The sequence below is a fragment of the Spermophilus citellus genome (assembly GCF_964194105.1).
Source record: "Spermophilus citellus genome assembly, chromosome: 8".
NCBI lineage: Eukaryota > Metazoa > Chordata > Mammalia > Rodentia > Sciuridae > Spermophilus > Spermophilus citellus.
Window position 1 is genome coordinate 110,553,176 of NC_138189.1, and position 18,342 is coordinate 110,571,517.

An 18,342-nucleotide genomic window follows, 5' to 3' on the forward strand; every position below is an offset into this window, starting at 1 on the left:
TTTTATAATTTTATTCCTTGTGATTTTTTTAAAGAGAGAGATAAATTTTTAATATATATATAAATATTTATTTATTTATTTATTTATTTTTCGGTAGGCACAACATCTTTAATTTATTTGTATGTGGTGCTGAGGATCAAACCCAGCACCTTGCGCATGATAGGCGAGTGCGCTACCGCTTGAGCCACATCCTCAGCCCCCTTGTGATTTTTTTACTCTTTGAATTTTTGAGGTTCATAATAATAGTTCAGTATTTGTAACTGTAACCCAATAGGGATTAAGAAAATGGCAGAAATTTTCCATAATTCACTATGTAAGGCTTTAAACATATTAGCAAACATTTCTGATTTCTTAAAATTAAGTGCTTAAAAATGAAAGTCAAATACTAATAGATTATAAATTAATTATAAGCTTGATATTTATATAATCAGACTGATTTCTATTATAAATTAAAATTTTCATAAATTCATTATCTTCCATTTCATGATTTCTTTTTATAAGTAAAAGACTTACTTTATTAAAAGATAAAGTACAACTTCAGCCACAACAGCTGGGAGAGTCCTAGCATACAGAAGGTGATCAACAGATATGGACATATGAACAAAATGTGAAGAAGATAGTAAACTATGTCAGTTCAAGGTCAGAGGTCACAGAAATGAGGAAATTAAGACAATGAGAAATGAGAGAAAAAAGTGATGAATCCAGGCAGAATTAAATAAAAGCTATATATTTGCAAGTAACTTGGACTGTTAAACACAGCTTTCATGGAGACATTGAATAATGTTTAATGCAGTCAGTGTTATTGATTTAGGAAGGTTGAATTTAGTGAAGAAACTTGTAGTGATTGTTGTAAGCAGAAACAATAGGTTGCACATGGGAATTATTTTCTCTCAATTTAAATAAAATCTCAAAAACACACTAAAAATATAAATCATCTACAATGTAGGATTTGAAAAAATCTCCAAATGAAAGGTAAAAATAACCCCCAATTCTTCTACCTAGAAACAATGACGACTAATATTTATGTGTATCACCTTCAGTGTTTCACCTTCATATCCTGTGATCTGTTGGTATAGTCACCTGTGCACAAGCATTCTGTCATTCTCAATAAAAAAGGACATAATTATATAAAAAGTGGCCCCAAATCTGCTTTATTTATGTAGTAAATAATGGAGGTTCTTTGAGATTAAGACATACAAATCAGCCTCTATCAGAAATTATGTAACATCCTTAGGTGGTGCACGCCTGTGATTCCAGCAGCTTGGGAGACTGAGGCAGGATGATGGTGCGTTCAAAACCAGCCTCAGCAATTTAGTGAGGCCCTGAGCAATTCAGCAAGACTCTGTCTCTAAATACAATATATTAAAGACTGGGGATGTGGCTCAGTGTTTAAGCACCCCTGGGTTCAATCCCTGGAACCTAAAGAAAGAAATTATTTAACCATTCCTGTTGAAGATCAATTGCTCTCAGTCTCATTCAAATAATTTTTTTTCTGCCTTGCGTTGTAACATATTATGTGTTTTTCAATAAGTAATGTTGTAGCAAACATCTTTGTACATATATGTTTACATTTGATATAATGTCATTTTGTCTATAATGTGGATTCTAAGAAGTGAGATAGCCAATTTGGAAGTATGCAGAGATTTAATTATTACTTATATTGTCAGTTTCTCTCTAATGTAATACCCATTTATATACTAGCCAGAATATGCAAAAGCACATTTCCTTATCATTCAATATTTTAAGTTAATCTGTTAAGGAAAATAAACTTATCTTCTTGCTTTACATTACATTTACTGTTATTTGAAAAGAAAACAAAAGTGTTTTTGAAAATTTCCTCTAAACACAGTACTACTACATGGCAGAAATAAAGATGGTAGTTGAGAGAACAGGAAGATTCTATATTAGTAAAAGTCAGAGGTCATGTGGGGCTGGGGATATAGCTCAGTGGTAGAGTGCCTGCAGAGCATGTATGAGGCCCTGGGTTTGATCCTCAGTATTGAAAAAATAAATAAATAAAAGGTCAAATATAATGAAGGCTTATATTGGGCCAGAAGGAGGTATCTATTCCAGAGCAACTATATGCTGAATGGCATGTTAACTTTTCATCACTAGATTACTAATAGTGATAATTGGTAATATATTGACATCATTTGCCAAATATTTCTTTAAAAGCAAAAAATAAAGATTTTTCCTTTGAAGTTAAAAATCATTCAGTACTTCCAAATTGTGCAATACATTTAAGGCATTATATATTCAAGTACTTGAATTTAAATGATGAATTCAGTAATATGTTTCTTGAAATATAGACCATAGTCTTTGTCTTCCAAAGGATATTTTAATCAAAATATTAAAAATAAGCTGAGTCTCATTCAGATAGTTAATTCCAGCTGCCTTTTGTGGTAATATATCATGAATTATCTCTCTGATGGATGGGTAGCCAAATGCAGATAAAATTAGCTTTGCAGTCATTCATTTTAAATTGCTCTTGAATCATTTGGAAGTAAATTCCATTTCAGAAGAATACGCTTCAAGTCTCAGACAAAGAGATAATGGTCCTATATTTTATGATATAAGCAATAATAGTTTAAGTCTTATGATTCAGAAATATAGAAACTTATGTATTAAGTTGATGAAAATTAAAGCTTGATATATAGCAATAAAACCAGCAACCTAAAGCTTCCTAGATTGATGTTCATAGCATAATATTTTCCTGTCAAGAATTAGGTGGAATGAAAGTCTATAAAAATAATACATGGTGCAAAGCTTTCTCTTCTTGTATATAAATGAAAAATCAAATGCCCGTATGAGATAACGGAAAAGGAAATACTGGGATTTACTGATATCAAGATAAGAAAGGCACTACTGTTGCAATGTCATTATTAACTAATAGTAGAAAGTGAAAAATAAGTCAAATGGTAGGGGATAGCAAAATTCATAATAATGTTATATCTCCATCAAACAAAAGGAAATTATAGCTTTGAGTTGATACTGAATCCAGTGTACAGAACCAAAGCAACTTCAGAGATTTTTCCTTTGTTAGTTTGAATGAACTAAATGTAGAAAACGTTTTAGCAATCTTATTATTTAAAAATCATTTTGCCTAAATAGAGTAATGCAATCAATATCGGCAGCAGAGTATACATTTTTATAAAATAAAATAATTTAGGGTAACTGTAATATGTCACTAGAAATAAGTTCACAGTCTGAAGTTGCTGTTTGAAAATTGGGTTCCTATTGTCACACTGATCCCTTCTTCAGATATTTATATTAAGAAATAAAGTGGTAAGAAGATTCACTCACTGATCTCCCTGTGGAGAAATATAAAAATTGTTCTTTTATGGCTTCAACTTTTGCAGCATGACTTTAATAGTTTCAGAAAGCTGGTTTGCTGGTATTGTAAAATGAATTGCATGCTAGGAACTGATTTCAGTAAATAGTCTATCAGCTCAAGGTAGAATCTCAAACTTTCTGATTGCCATGTCCTCTAGTGGCCTTGGAAGAGTTAGCCTCAGCAGACAGGGATTTACTTGTTTTGGATCATTTCCATGGATGGGCATCTGCAAGACCATGTTTTCTACAAAATAGTCAATCACTATAAAAAACTTGGAAATACCAAATAAGCTCCAAAATGAATATTCACAATAGCTCGTGAGCTTATTAGTAATCATCCCATTTGTATTTTGTCATATTTATCCCACTATCCATATCTACTGTCTTGAATATTATTTACTAATGTTATTTCTATAACCTAAATTGAGTACTAGAAGTGACATGCCATATCACTTAATGTTACTTAATCCAAGACTGTAACTTATTGAATACATTTTGTAGAAAATATTAATAGACTATTATGCTATTATTGGCGAGAGGAGCTCTCTAGAGCAATATTAAGAGGTGGGTTCTGCAGAAACTAGAATAATATGTAAAAAAAGAAAACATTAAATTTGTCACATGAAGAAAACATTTCTAATGATAAAAATCATTTTTTAGTAACCTTCACTTTAAGTGTTGAAAAGTGCTTTGGAAAATCAATACTGTGGGAAGCCTCAAACCAAGACATAGATTTATTTCTTCTTATCACAATCATCTTAAAACTAAATATTAAGGAAATGCAAAGTTAGTTTGATCATATGTTTTATAATGATATTATTGAATCTTTATTTCCCCCCATCACATTTAACAGAGCCTCTTGTTACTTGAAAATATATGTGTGATTTTCTTAATTATTCTTCTCAGTAGTTTACAATAAGATAATCAGAATAAAAAAGATACAAGTTTAGCAGGGCATAGAAATCAATTTTTAGTGTCTCTATAAAGTCTTTCCATAGAATGTGAACCTATAAATACTTTGTTACATTATTAAATAAAGTAATGTAATACATGATCCTGTGATATCTTATAATTCCTTTTAAAGGAATAAGAGTCATTTAAAACCACAGCTGAAAGCCTTTTTATAATTTGCATACTTAAATACATAATTATTAAATGCTTTCACATGTTTTGTGTATACAAATACATACTAACCATAAAAAAATGAATGAAGTCTAGTTTACCATCTGTCTCCATGAATAATAATTAAAAATAAAAGCCAACCTTGTGTAGAATTTGAGTCTTATATTTTGCAGTGCTTTATTGATTATCAGCCCTGTCAGTCATCATATACAACAGGAAGTACTTCAGCTGAAGAAAAAAACTGGATAGGGCCTTCAGGACAATAGTTTTATGGTGATGGATCCATCAATAGCTCAGTTCCTCATCCTTTTGCCTTTCTGAGCTATGTTTATTTAAGCAGTCTTGAGTGTTCCTGCATATTGACTAAAGGAGCTGAATTGATAGAAACAGGGTTATTCTTTAGTAAGCTGACAGTTTGGGTCATTGTTGTTCAACATTAAAAAAAAAAAGAAAAGAAAAAACCAAATTAAGGAGGTAAAGTAAGAAAGAAAGAAAACTATAGGAAACATCACTTACATGTCAGAGTCAGGGGAGCTACTTTGAAAACTTGTTCTGCCCATGATGCAAGTGAAGCCAATTTTTACTGCAAAAGAGATTAGCAGAAACTGGATGTCATTACTATTTGACAGCTATCCCATGATCTAGATGAAAAATGTCCCTGGCCAGGTTTCTTAGGAGACAGATGTTCACTTCACCAATGGCCATCTCCCAAAATGGGGCAACAACTGAATGACCAAAAAAAGAGTTTCAAGGTAACATCTAAGCAACCAGTCTTTAAGTACCAGAACCATATTTTGTCTTTGCTACTGAATATATATAGTGCTAAGGATTTATTAAAAATTTTAAATTTATTTTTACTTTTTTTATTTTATTATTGTTTTTATTGATTGTTCAAAACATTACGAAGCTCATGATATATCATCTTTCTTACATTTGACTCAATTGGGTTTTGAACTCCCATTTTTACCCCAAATACAAATTGCAGAATCACATCGGTTACACACTCGCATTTTTACATAATGGCATATTAGTGACTGTTGTATTCTGCTACCATTCCTATCCCCTACTATCCCCCCTCCCCTCCCCTCCCCTCCCATCTTCCCTCTCTACCTCCTCTGCTGTTGTTCGATTATCTCCCCTTATTTTTTCCCTCCCCCTTGCCCCTCACAACCTCTTATAATTTTGTGTATCATTGAAGGTCTCCTACCATTTCCATATGCTTTCCCTTCTCTCTCCCTTTCTCTCCCCCCATTCATCTTTGTTTACTGTTAGTCTTTCCCTCATGCTCTTCCTTCCTGTTCTGTACTTAGTTGCTCTCTTTATATCAAAGAAGACATTTGGCATTTGTTTTTTAGGGATTGGCTAGCTTCACTTAGCATAATCTGCTCTAATGCCATCCATTTCCCTGCAAATTCTATGATTTTGTCATTTCTTAGTGCTGCAAAATACTCCATTGTGTATAGATGCCACATTTTTTAATCCATTCATCTATTGAAGGGCATCTAGGTTGGTTCCACAGTCTAGCTATTGTGAATTGTGCCGCTATAATCATTGATGTGGCAGTATCCCTATAGTACACTCTTTTAAGGTCCTCAGGGAATAGTCCGAGAAGGGCGATAGCTGGGTCAAATGGTGGATCCATTCCCAGCTTTCCCAGGAATCTACATACTGCTTTCCATATTGGCCTCACCAATTTGCAGTCCCACCAGCAGTGTACAAGTGTACCCTTTTCCCCACATCCTCGCCAACACTTATTGTTGTTTGACTTCATAATGGCTGCCAATCTTACAGGAGTAAGATGGTATCTTAGGGCAGTTTTGATTTGCATTTCTCTGATTGCTAGAGATGGTGAGCATTTTTTCATGTACTTGTTGATTGATTGTATGTCCTCCTCTGAGAAGTGTCTGTTCAGGTCCTTGGCCCATTTGTTGATTGGGTTATTTGTTATCTTATTGTTTAATTTTTTGAGTTCTTTGTATATTCTGGATATTAGGGCTCTATCTGAGGTGTGAGGGGTAAAAATTTGTTCCCAGGATGTAGGCTGTCTATTTACCTCTTTTATTGTTTCTCTTGCTGAGAAAAAACTTTTTAGTTTAAGTAAGTCCCATTTGTTTATTCTTGTTATTAACTCTTGGGCTATGGGCATCCTATTAAGGAATTTGGAGCCCGACCCCACAATATGTAGATCATAGCCAACTTTTCCTTCTATCAGACACAGTGTCTCTGATTTGATATCTAGCTCCTTGATCCATTTTGAGTTAACTTTTGTGCATGGCGAGAGAAAGGGATTCAGTTTCATTTTGTTGCATATGGATTTCCAATTTTCCCAGCACCATTTGTTGAAGATGCTATCCTTCCTCCATTGCATGTTTTTAGCCCCTTTATCAAATATAAGATAGTTGTAACTTTGTGGATTAGTCTCTGTGTCCTCTACTCTGTACCATTGGTCCACCTGCCTGTTTTGATACCAGTACCATGCTGTTTTTGTTACTATTGCTTTGTAGTACAGTTTGAACTCTGGTATCGCTATACCTCCAGATTCACACTTCCTACTTAGAATTGCTTTTGCTATTCTGGGTCTTTTGTTTTTCCATATGAATTTCATGATTGCTTTATCTATTTCTACAAGAAATGCCGTTGGGATTTTGATTGGCATCGCATTAAACCTGTAGAGAACTTTGGGTAATATTGCCATTTTGATGATGTTAGTTCTGCCTATCCATGAACAGGGTACATTTTTCCATCTTCTGAGATCTTCTTCTATCTCTCTCTTTAGGGTTCTGTAGTTTTCATTGTATAAATCTTTCACCTCTTTTGTTAGGTTGTTTTCCAAGTATCTTATTTTCTTTGAGGATATTGTGAATGGAGTGGTTTTCCTTATATCCATTTCAGAGGTTTTGTTGCTGATATACAGGAATGCCTTTGATTTATGCATGTTGATTTTATAACCTGCCACTTTGCTGAATTCATTTATTAACTCTAGCAGCTTCTTTGTAGACCCTTTTGGGTCTGTTAAATATATTATTATGTCATCCGCAAATAGCAATAATTTAATTTCTTCTTTTCCTATTTTTATGCCTTTAATTTCTTTTGTCTGTCTAATTGCTCTGGCTAGTACTTCGAGAACTAAATTGAGTAGAAGTGGTGATAGAGGGCATCCCTGTCTTGTTCCGGATTTTAGAGGGAATGCCTTCAGTTTTTCTCCGTTTAGGATGATGCTAGCCTGAGGTTTAGCATATATAGCTTTTACAATGTTGAGGTAAGTTCCTGTTATCCCTAGTTTTTATAGTGTTTTGAACATAAAGGGATGCTGTACTTTGTCAAATGCTTTTTCTGCATCTATCGAGATGATCATATGGTTCTTGTCTTTAAGTCTATTGATGTGGTGAATAGCATTTATTGATTTCCGTATATTGAACCAGCTTGCATCCCAGGGATGAATCCTACTTGATCATGGTGCACAAGTTTTTTGATGTGCTTTTGTATTCGATTCGCCAGAATTTTATTGAGAATTTTTGCATCCAAGTTCATTAGAAATATTGGTCTGTAATTTTCTTTCTTTGAAGTGTCTTTGTCTGGGTTCGGGATCAGAGTGATGTTGGCCTCATAGAATGAATTTGGAAGAGCTCCTTCTTTTTCTATTTCTTGAAATAGCTTGAAAAGTATTGGTATTAATTCTTCTTTGAAGGTTTTGTAGAACTCCACTGTATACCCATCCGGTCCAGGGCTTTTCTTGGTTGGTAGTCTTTTGATGGCTTCTTCTATTTCTTCCTTTGTTATTGGTCTGTTTTAATTGTGTGTGTCTTCCTGTCTCAATCTGGGCAGATCATATGACTTAAGAAATTTATTGATATCTTCACTATCTTCTATTTTATTGGAATATAGGGTTTTAAAATACTTTCTAATTATCTTCTGTATTTCTGTAGTGTCTGTTGTGATATTGCCTTTTTCATCCCTCATCCCGTATGTTAGTAATTTGAGTTCTCTGTCTTCTTCTCTTCATTAGCATGGCTAAGGGCCTGTCTATCTTATTTATTTTTTCAAAGAACCAACTTTTAGTTTTATCAATTTTTTCAATGTTTTTTTTTGTTTCAATTTCGTTGATTTCTGCTCTAATTTTAATTATTTCTTGTCTTCTACTACATTTGCTGTTGTTTTGCTCTTCCTTTTCTAGGTTTTTGAGGTGTGGTGTGAGTTCATTTATTTGTTGTTTTTTTCTTCTTTTGAGGAAAGAACTCCAAGAAATGAATTTCCCTCTTAAAACTGCTTTCATTGTGTCCCATAGATTCCAGTATGTTGTGTCTGTATTATCATTTGTCTCTAAGAATTTTTGTATCTCCTCCTTTATGTCTTCTGTAACCCATTGATCATTCAGTAACATATTGTTCATTTTCCATGTGATGTAGGATTTTTCCTTCCTTCTTTTATCATTGATTTCCAATTTCACTCCATTATGATCTGATATGGTGCATGGTATTATCTCCACGCCTTTATATTTACTAAGAGTTGCCTTATGGCATAATATATGGTCTATCTTTGAGTAGGATCCATGTGCTGCTGAGAAGAACATGTATCCACTTGATGATGGTTGATATATTCTATATATGTCGGTTAAGTCTAGGTTATTGATTGTGCTGTTGAGTTGTATAGTTTCTTTATTCAGTTTTTGTCTAGAGGATCTGTCTAATGGCAAGAGCAGTGTGTTGAAGTCACCCATAATTATTGTGTTGTGGTCTATTTGACTCTTGAACTTGAGGAGAGTTTGTTTTATGAACGTTGCAGCTCCATTGTTTGGTGCATACAAATTGATAATTGTTATGTCTTGTTGGTGGATGGTTCCTTTTAACAGTATATAGTGTCCTTTTTATCCTTTTTGATTAACTTAGGTTTGAAGTTGATTTTATTCGATATGAGTATGGCCACTCCTGCTTGCTTCCGAGGGCCATGTGAGTGGTATGATTTTTCCCAACTTTATACCTTCAGCCTGTGTATGTCTTTTCCTATCATATGAGTCTCCTGAAGGGAGCATGTTTTTGGATTTGTTTTTTTGATCCAGGTTACTAGCCTATGTCTCTTGATTGGTGAGTTTAGGCCATTAACATTTAAGGTTACAATTGAGATATGATTTGTACTTCCAGTCATGTTTATTTATTTATTTATTTTAGTTTGGCTAGTTTTACTTTTTGGTTATTTTCCTCCCCCTTTACTGAGATACCTCCTGCTGTTAGTTTTGGGCACTATTTTTCAATTCCTCTTCTTGTAGTATTTTGCTCAAAATGCTTTGCAGTGCTGGTTTTCTTGCTGCGAATTCTTTTAGCTTTTGTTTATCGTGAAAGATTTTAATTTCATTGTCAAATTTGAAGCTCAGTTTTGCTGGATATAGTATTCTTGGTTGGAATCCATTATTTTTCAGCGTTTGAAATACATTGTTCCAGGATCTTCTCGCTTTCAAACTCTGTGATAAGAAATCAGTCGTTAACCTAATTGGTTTACCCCTTTCTCTCGTACCTTTTAATATTCTCTCCTTGTTCTGTATGTTGGCTATCTTCATAATTATATGTCTTGGAGTTGGTCTATTATGGTTTTGAATGTTTGGGGTCCTGTAGGCTTCCAGGATTTGGCAATCCATTCCATCTTTCATCTCTGGGAAGTTTTCTAGAATTATTTCATTTAATATGCTGTCCATTCCTTTGGTTTGAATCTCTATGCCTTCTTCTACCCTGATGACTCTCAAATTTGGTTTTTTTATGACATCCCATATCTCTTGAATAGATTGCTCGTGGGATTTAAGCATCTTTTCTGTGTTGACTATATTCTTTTCAAGTTGATAAACCTTGTCTTCATTATATGATGTTCTGACTTCTACTTGATCAAGTCTATTTGTAATATTCTTGTTTGAGTTTTTAATTTGGTTTATAGTTTCCTGCAATTCTAGGATTATTGTTTGATTTTTTTTTAAGATCTCTATCTCCTGGTAGAGCTCGTTCTTTGCCATTTGAATTTGTTTTTTAAATTCATTTTCAAAATATACTTTTATTGCTTGGACTTGCTGTCTCATGTCTTCTCTAATATTCCTTTCCATTTGAGTTAGGTATGCCTTGAGTTCTTTCCCTATCCCTGTTTCTGCTGTCTCTATATCCTCCTGTAGAATTAAGTTGTCCTGCATTGTTTGTATTCCTTTTTTCCCTTGTTGTCTCATGATGTTCACGTTACTTTCCAGCTCTATTTGATTGCCGTGTTTCTGCTCTCTTCTATAGATTTGTTTTGGTTCTGTATTACTCTGTTGTTTCTTCTTTGTGTTGTTAAACTATGCCTGCTAACATGGATTCCGCTGGGAAGGAATTCCGACGGCTGAGCTCCAGTGACGTCACTTCTCTGCTATGACGGGCCCCAGGCTCCTTGCCGGGGGTCCTAATGGGGGGGTGTGACTGGACTGTCTCTGTTTGGTTTCAGCTCCCAGTCGCGGCAGGTGGGCGGTTGCCAGCCGCCCACTAGCGCAGGCAGTGGGTGGGTGATCAGTCGCCGGCAGGGGGGTGGACTCCAGCCGTCCAGTCTTGCAGGCAGCGGGCTGGCTGTCGCCAGTGGGCGGGCGATCTCTAGCCACCCAGTCACGCGGTCGGTAGCCGGCAGATGGGCGTTCTCCTGCCGCCCAGTTACGCAGGCAGCAGGTGGGTTGTTGCCGGCGGGCCTGCGGTTTCCGGCTGCCCAGTCGCGAGGGCCTGGCCTCTAGTCCCCTGGTTTCTCCTGTTAGTCTTGGTTTCTCCTGCTAGACCAGATATCCCCTGAGTGATGGCTCTCGGCAGTTCAAACTGTGCTCTGGGCCTGCCGTTTGTTGGGTGTGGAGGGTGGCTATTAGGAACCCCGGCACTCTATTGTTTTGTTTCCGTTGTGGGGGATAGAACTGTACCACTTCCTTCCCCCTCTGAAATCCCCTACTCAGCCCAGGGGTCAGTGCGGGCTCAGCCGGCGGGATTCCCCAGAATCGCAGCCACTTTTCTCCCTGCTTGCTAATTAATCGCTTCTCTGAGGCGCCTCACCGTCTGTAGCCATGGGGCAGGCTGCGCGAATCAGTCAGCCCGGATCTCCAGTTGCACAGTTGGCTATTGGGATCCCTGGCACTCTATCGTTTTGATTTTTTCTGGTTGCCCCTCCCCCAGCGCTGGCTAGACAGGTTTCGTTTTGGCTGCTGATGGGAGGGGGAGTTGAAGGTCAGGTATCTCTGGTTTTCCCCTAGTCTTTATGCAGGCTCACTCTGATACTCCCTCCCCCGGAAAGCCTAGGACAGGTTTTATGCGAATTCCCCGATGTATGGGGGAATGAGCTGAATGACACACACCTGTTTTATTGTTGCAATCTGTTGGAGAGTGGTGGTGGTTACTTCAGCTCTCCAAGATGGTGGCCACTGATTGCCTTGGTGTAGTTTCCGTTGTGGGGGATAGGACTGTACTGCTTCCTTCCCCGTCTGAAATCCCCTAGTCAGCCCGGGGGTCAGTGCGGGCTCAGCCTGCGGGATTCCACAGAATCGCAGCCACTTTTCTCCCTGCTTGCTAGTTAATCGCTTCTCTGCAGCGTCCCGCAGTCTGTAGCCACGGGGCAGGCCGCGCGAATCAGTCAGCCCGGATCTCCGGTCGCACAGTTGGCTATTGGGATCCCCGGCCTTATTTTTAAATTTTGATCTGAGAGTTTTGTCCCTCTACAGATTAGCATGTTTAGGAAAATAAAACTAGTTTTGTTCTTCTCTGTTTCTTATAAAAAAGATAATTATCAGCCAGGCATGGTGGTGCAGGCCTGTAATCCCAGCGGCTCTGGAGGCTGAAGCAAGATGATCAGGTTCAGAGCCAGCCTCAGCAAGAGCAAGGCACTAAACAATTCATTGATATCCTGTCTTTAAATAAAATACAAAAAAGGGCTGGGGATGTGGCTCAGTGATTGAGTACCCCTAAGTTCAATCCCTGGTACCAAAAAAAAAGATAATTATCAAGCTTAATTTATTTATAATGTATTGAAAAGACTCCTTACTCCTTTTACCTTGACTTTTGTGAAATGTGATAGATTTTATTTAAAAAATAACTTTTATGATTTTTTTTTATTTAGAATCATGCAGAATCCAAGTTTAAAAAAAAACTCAAAGTGAACAAATATCTCAAGGGATTTTTAAGTTGTGTTTATTCAATGGTGTTGGAACATCAGGGCAGGAGCAATATGTTTGATAATTTTCAGTGCCATAAAAATGAGTGTGTTGTTCTTCTTTAAAACAAAAAATCCTCAGTAATCCAATGAGAGCAGGTTTTCCCAGTCACATAACACCATACAAGGTCTGAAGTGTAATTTTAAAATAAGACCAAAAAGCATTTCTAGACTCTAGGCTGTACTGTGCCTCTGAATTGATGTTATCATTACTATTTCCAATGCTTTGTAAATTATGAGTTTAATTAATATATGTTGGCTGAATAATGTTTCACACGGTGGAATTTTTTGAAAATAGTGATAGATTTAAACTGAATCTAAAGATCCTTAGTTTGTGTCTCTAGTATGTCTATTCAATGCCTTGCGAAGGATTTAAGATTTTCATTTGAGCCTTGTGCTTTTCAAACAAATTTTTATTATGAAGTTCATTTAGCTTTTATCAGCTCTCATTGAGAGTAACACTGGGTAGTGGGAAGTGTAGTAATATATTGAGAATACACAGTGTTGGTGTTAAACAGCCTTGAATCCCAATTCCAGTTCTACTAATTACTGTCTGTGGTTTGAGGGAAAGGTGTTTATTCTCCCTGATGATGTGTTTTGCTATGAGTATAATAATGCAGCTCCTTAATTGAGCATCTAGTCTATTGATATATCTCGCATGTAGCAGACTTTCAAATCATGTAATTATTTATAAGTCAGTATTTTAAAGTGAATAGCAAAATAAAAGACAATTTATCTGAATGTTTTGACCATTTTCCACTTTCTTCTTAACAGATGACGACTTTTTTCATGAACTCCCAGAAACATTTCCATCAGATCCACCTGAGCCTCTGCCACATTTTCTCATTGAGCCAGAAGAAGCCTATATTGTGAAGAATAAGCCTGTGAACCTGTACTGTAAAGCCAGCCCTGCCACCCAGATCTACTTCAAGTGCAATAGCGAGTGGGTTCATCAGAAGGACCACATAGTAGACGAACGAGTGGACGAAACCTCTGGTGAGTTTTCACTGGCATTTGGATGGCAGTGCGAGATCCTACGCTGACCTTTTGTCATACTGTTATTTCAGTTAGTGAAATGAAAAATGGAGTTTTTATCACTTGGAAGAAGCTTTGAGTCAGTTTGGTTAAGATTTGGTGATCTCATTCCAAGCATTACAAAATAAACTGTGATGAATATATCTTGACTCGATTCCTGTTGGACTGCGTGTAATTATAGCATGATTCATGCTTGAGGAGATAAATAATGTGAATAAATAGACTGAATGAATGTGGATGCCCTATTAAAGGATGTCTTTCAATTTTACTTATGTGGTAGTTAGATCTAAAGGTCCTGAGTTCTAGGAATCATGTTCAACTTTACTGACATCACTGAAAGTGTTAATCCATAAACAATGTCCCCTTATAATTTTAAAAGAACCTGTCAGTGTTGTAGAATCAAAATATGTTGTCTCCATAACTTACATGAACTTATCCTGACTCCATAATTCTTATTTGATGTTACATTGAGGGTGACAGAACAGGTATAGTGAGAGATCCAGGAGCAGGAGCCACCTCCTGAGTGGGTCTTGATCAGAGAAATTTGGATCCTGGAATGATTAAAACTCCTGATTTTGCTGTTCTATAAATATTGCCCTTAAAGATAAAATATTAAAGGTATAGAAAGGACAAAGTCAATTTTAATAACTTGAGTTTACATTGGCTATAAAGGAAACTTTCTTAATAGCAGTTTTTTTTTTAACTCCACAATGGGTAATTTAGGATAGTTGTGTTATCTCCTGCAGTTCTTAAATTGAAAAGATATATATATATATATATATATATATATATATATATATATATATATATATATATATATATATATTCCTCATGGTTTAGAGTGTTTTCGCTCTCCAGTAGGGAGGCTATCCCTTGGAAATCCCTTTCGGATCCCTTCGATATCTAGGATTTTCTAGTACCAAGACATATATTTTAAGTATTAAGACTCCATTCACCAACATTTCTAAGCTAAGTAGTTATCTTTATGGTAAAAAAATGGAAGAATTTAAATATCATCTTGTCCTTCATAGATATCTCTATGTACCAAAATGGATTGACGTTTTCAAAAACCAAATGGTAAATAAGTCATGTTTGTGCCTGAGAGCTGGATTATCCAAAGACAAGTACAGAGCGGTGCATGAAGGGGATCTACATTCAATATCACTAACAGCAAAAGTAGTATGTTGAATTAATAGGACATAAAGAAATAAAATTTACTATGAGATAATTAAGAAAAGGCAACTTATATGGAACATAAACTCATATAACATAATGGATCTTGGGAAATCAGGTGGCAACTCTTCATAATTGCTTGTCTATTTGTGAATCAATATGTTCACTGTATGCAAGCTGCTGACTGCAGGAATAGCTGGGTATCCAATTGTAGGGTAGCTTACTTCAGGGAATTGCCCCACCTCTTGGTCTAATTACACAGAAAATAACTCCACCAGATGTCTTCAAATTCTCAAGTGGATTGAGTTTTATTTGTTTCAGCTCATTTATTTGTAAAGATTTTGGATAACTAAGCTTTTAATGATAGGAGAAAGATAAGATATCACAAAAGCTAACATGAGGCTCACAACATATTTTATACACTTGTCTTTGCCAATTTAATGAGAATGCCTATTTAGAAAGATTACAAATAAAACTTCTTTGATATTCAGCACTTCTGCCAACGTCATGCTATGTAGGTAACACATATACAAACACGCACGGGGTTTCTTTCCATAAAACATTTGTTTTCTATGTTTCTACACAAAAGTAATTGTTACTACATGTATCCAATGATTGAAACTGCCTTTTAAAGTTACTATAAACTAAAATAGATGACATGTTTCTAATCAAATTCAGGATGGATAGATGAGAAGGAAGAAGAGATTTGGGAGCTTTAACACAGTTTTCTGAAGATGGCAGGGGTGGAGTCAAATGCAATATGGTTTTCTGTTGGGTTTTGTTTCCATTTGAAACTCTATGAGAAAGCCAGCATCCATCCTAAAATTAATATTCTAGACACATTCTAGGTCTAAAATTGGGAAAAGACAAAGATGTCTGCAGATGCCTATCTTATTTGGTATTGTTCTAACTTACTAACCAGTGTTATTAGACAACACAAGTAATTAAGGAGACTAAATTATTTTAAAAGTGAGAAATTATCATGTATGACAAGTGGTATGGTTTCATATCTGGAAAAGTTATCTAATTTTAAAGGAAAAACATCAAGAATACAGAAAAGTAGCTGATAAAAAATGTGCATAACCTATTAATTTTTCTTTGTACAGAGAGTCAGTTTGAACTAAAATGTAATAAAACATATTACTTGGAATAAAGTTAAGACATTTGTCAAATTTTGGAAAGGAAAACAGTTTTTCGTTTTGTTTTGTTTTTCTCTTAGTGCTTGGGACCAAACCTAGGAACTCACACGTGCTAATCAAGCACTCTAATATTGAGTTACATCCTGGGCCTAAAAAGAAAAGTTTTAAGTTCTTTCTGCACAGAAGCCAAAAATTAAAAAATAAAAAATATTATGACTCAAAAATAGATATACATTGTACTTGAGTAGAAATAATTAATATTTTTAAAATTTCTGCTATTTATAAATGAATCTTTAAGGTCATTAATATTGTATGGAAAATAATTCACACAAAAAATGGGAAAATTCTGAAATAGTAGAGTCATCAGGGTACCCCGGGTTTTTATCGTTGTATTATAAATCTGAAGATGTTAAGTGAGTTTGATCTTAGCAGAAGACAAAACACACATATTAATGGATTAAAATCAATTAGATAAAATTCTCAAATGCCTAAAGCCTTTCAGAATGTGATAAAGATATATTTGTAGCCACCTAGGAAAAGAGTTTACTCAATGCACAGATGAGACAAGGTTAGGAAACAGAAAACAGAAAAATAAGTATATCAAGCAAGGAAGCAAGCTTGTATTCTATCTTATTTTAAAAAATAAATTCTAGATATTAGGACTTAAAGTCTTCATCATCATCATCATCATCATCATCACCATCATCACCATCACCATCATAACTAGGAGAAATTTTTGACTATTTTTTGATTGATCAGTTGGTTTCAGTGATTGTTTTAATCAACTTTTTCAACACTGTGACCAAAATATCTGACAAGAACAACTCAAAGAAGAAAAAGTTTATTTTGGTTCATGGTTTCAGAGGCACAGTCCATGGTTCACCAAAATCTATAATTCTGGGCCCCGAGATGAGGCAGAACATTGTAGGGGAAGAGCAAGGCAGAGGAATGCAGCTCAGGACATGACAGCCAGGAAGTAGAAAGAGTTTCCTCTCACCAGAGACAAAATGTAAACCCCAAAGGCATACTTCCAGTGAGCCACCTGCTCCAGCCACTCTCCCTACCTGCCTACAATTACCACCCAGTTAATCATATAAATGGATTAATCCACTGATTAAATCACACCTCTCCAAATCTGATTATTTCACCTCTGAAAATTCTAGCATTATTTCACACATGAACTTTTGAGAGATACCTCATCTCTAAATCATAACAGTGGTGTTCCAAGCCTTTTTTATTAATACAAAAAAAATCTAGAAATCTTACAGGAATGCATTACTTAACTTGAATATCCAAAGCAAGAATACTTCAAGCAAAACCAAGATACAGGTTAAAAAAACAGTTATTAATATCTGTGGATGTATATAAGTCAAAGGACTAATTTAGTTAACATATAGCCATTTTTTAAACTATAACACAATACCAGCAACCCAAGGGAAGATTCAGGAGAGTTTGAACATGGAGATACAGGAACAGAGATGCCAATAGCAACTAAGCATCTAAAGAGATGTTATCATGATTAAAACATTTGTTAGTATACAGAGTTGATTACAGGCATATTTTGTTGATGGGGTTGTAAATTGATACAATGTTTTTGAAAGCCAATTTAAAGATACATCCAATATTGAAATACATACATACATTTCACTGAGTAATTTCCAGTCTAGGAACCATCTAAAAATAAAATTCCAAATTTGTACGAAGGCTTGTCCTTGCAAGTTGTCCATTGCAGTAGTATATCAGGTACTGATTTTCCGTAGGATGGAATACTGTGATGCTGCTTGAAACATTGAAGTTGCTCCACATGTGAAGCTGTGGAAAATTCTCAGAAAAAATTTTGCTGGAAAACCAACGCACAGAACATTTCGTGTGATATGCTCCCATTTTGCAAAGAAAGAAGCTATACAATGTATTTATATATGCATTGAAATTTTCTAGAGAAATGTGCAACAAACACTTGACAGCTTAGAATCCTGGTGATAAAGAGAGACTTTTATTGTTTGATTTTTTTAAGTACTGAGAATATATTATTTTCAGAATAAATAATGAAACCTGAAAAACAGCCCATACCACATTATTGCATCTCTTTTCCTGCTCTCATCAATCTCTAATCTGGACAAATATTGTGGGGAAATTTGTAGGTCTCTGGTATTAGAGTTTTTTACTTTTCTGTGATATCAGAAATATTGTGAATAGCATCTAAATAGTTTTTGCATAAAACTGAATTCACCTACAATTTTGATCCTCAGCTCTCCACTTAACACAATCTGACTATAGTATTATTGGGGCCTTGGTGATTTTAATACTAAGAAATATTAGAATACATTCAGTGTTGAAATATATTACAAATCAG

The 18,342-nt window shown here is 35.4% G+C and overlaps 1 protein-coding gene across 2 annotated transcripts in view; it reads left to right on the plus strand.

Annotated features, from left to right (window-relative positions):
- Positions 1-18,342, plus strand: part of UNC5C (unc-5 netrin receptor C) — a gene marked incomplete at its 3' end in the record, with an annotated part of 359,207 nt that overhangs the window by 188,899 nt on the left and 151,966 nt on the right. For both annotated transcript variants that reach the window (XM_081304710.1, XM_081304711.1), the window contains exon 2: positions 13,417-13,638. In XM_081304710.1, the coding sequence (XP_081160836.1) occupies positions 13,417-13,638 (222 nt within the window). The remainder of the gene's footprint in view (positions 1-13,416; positions 13,639-18,342) is intronic.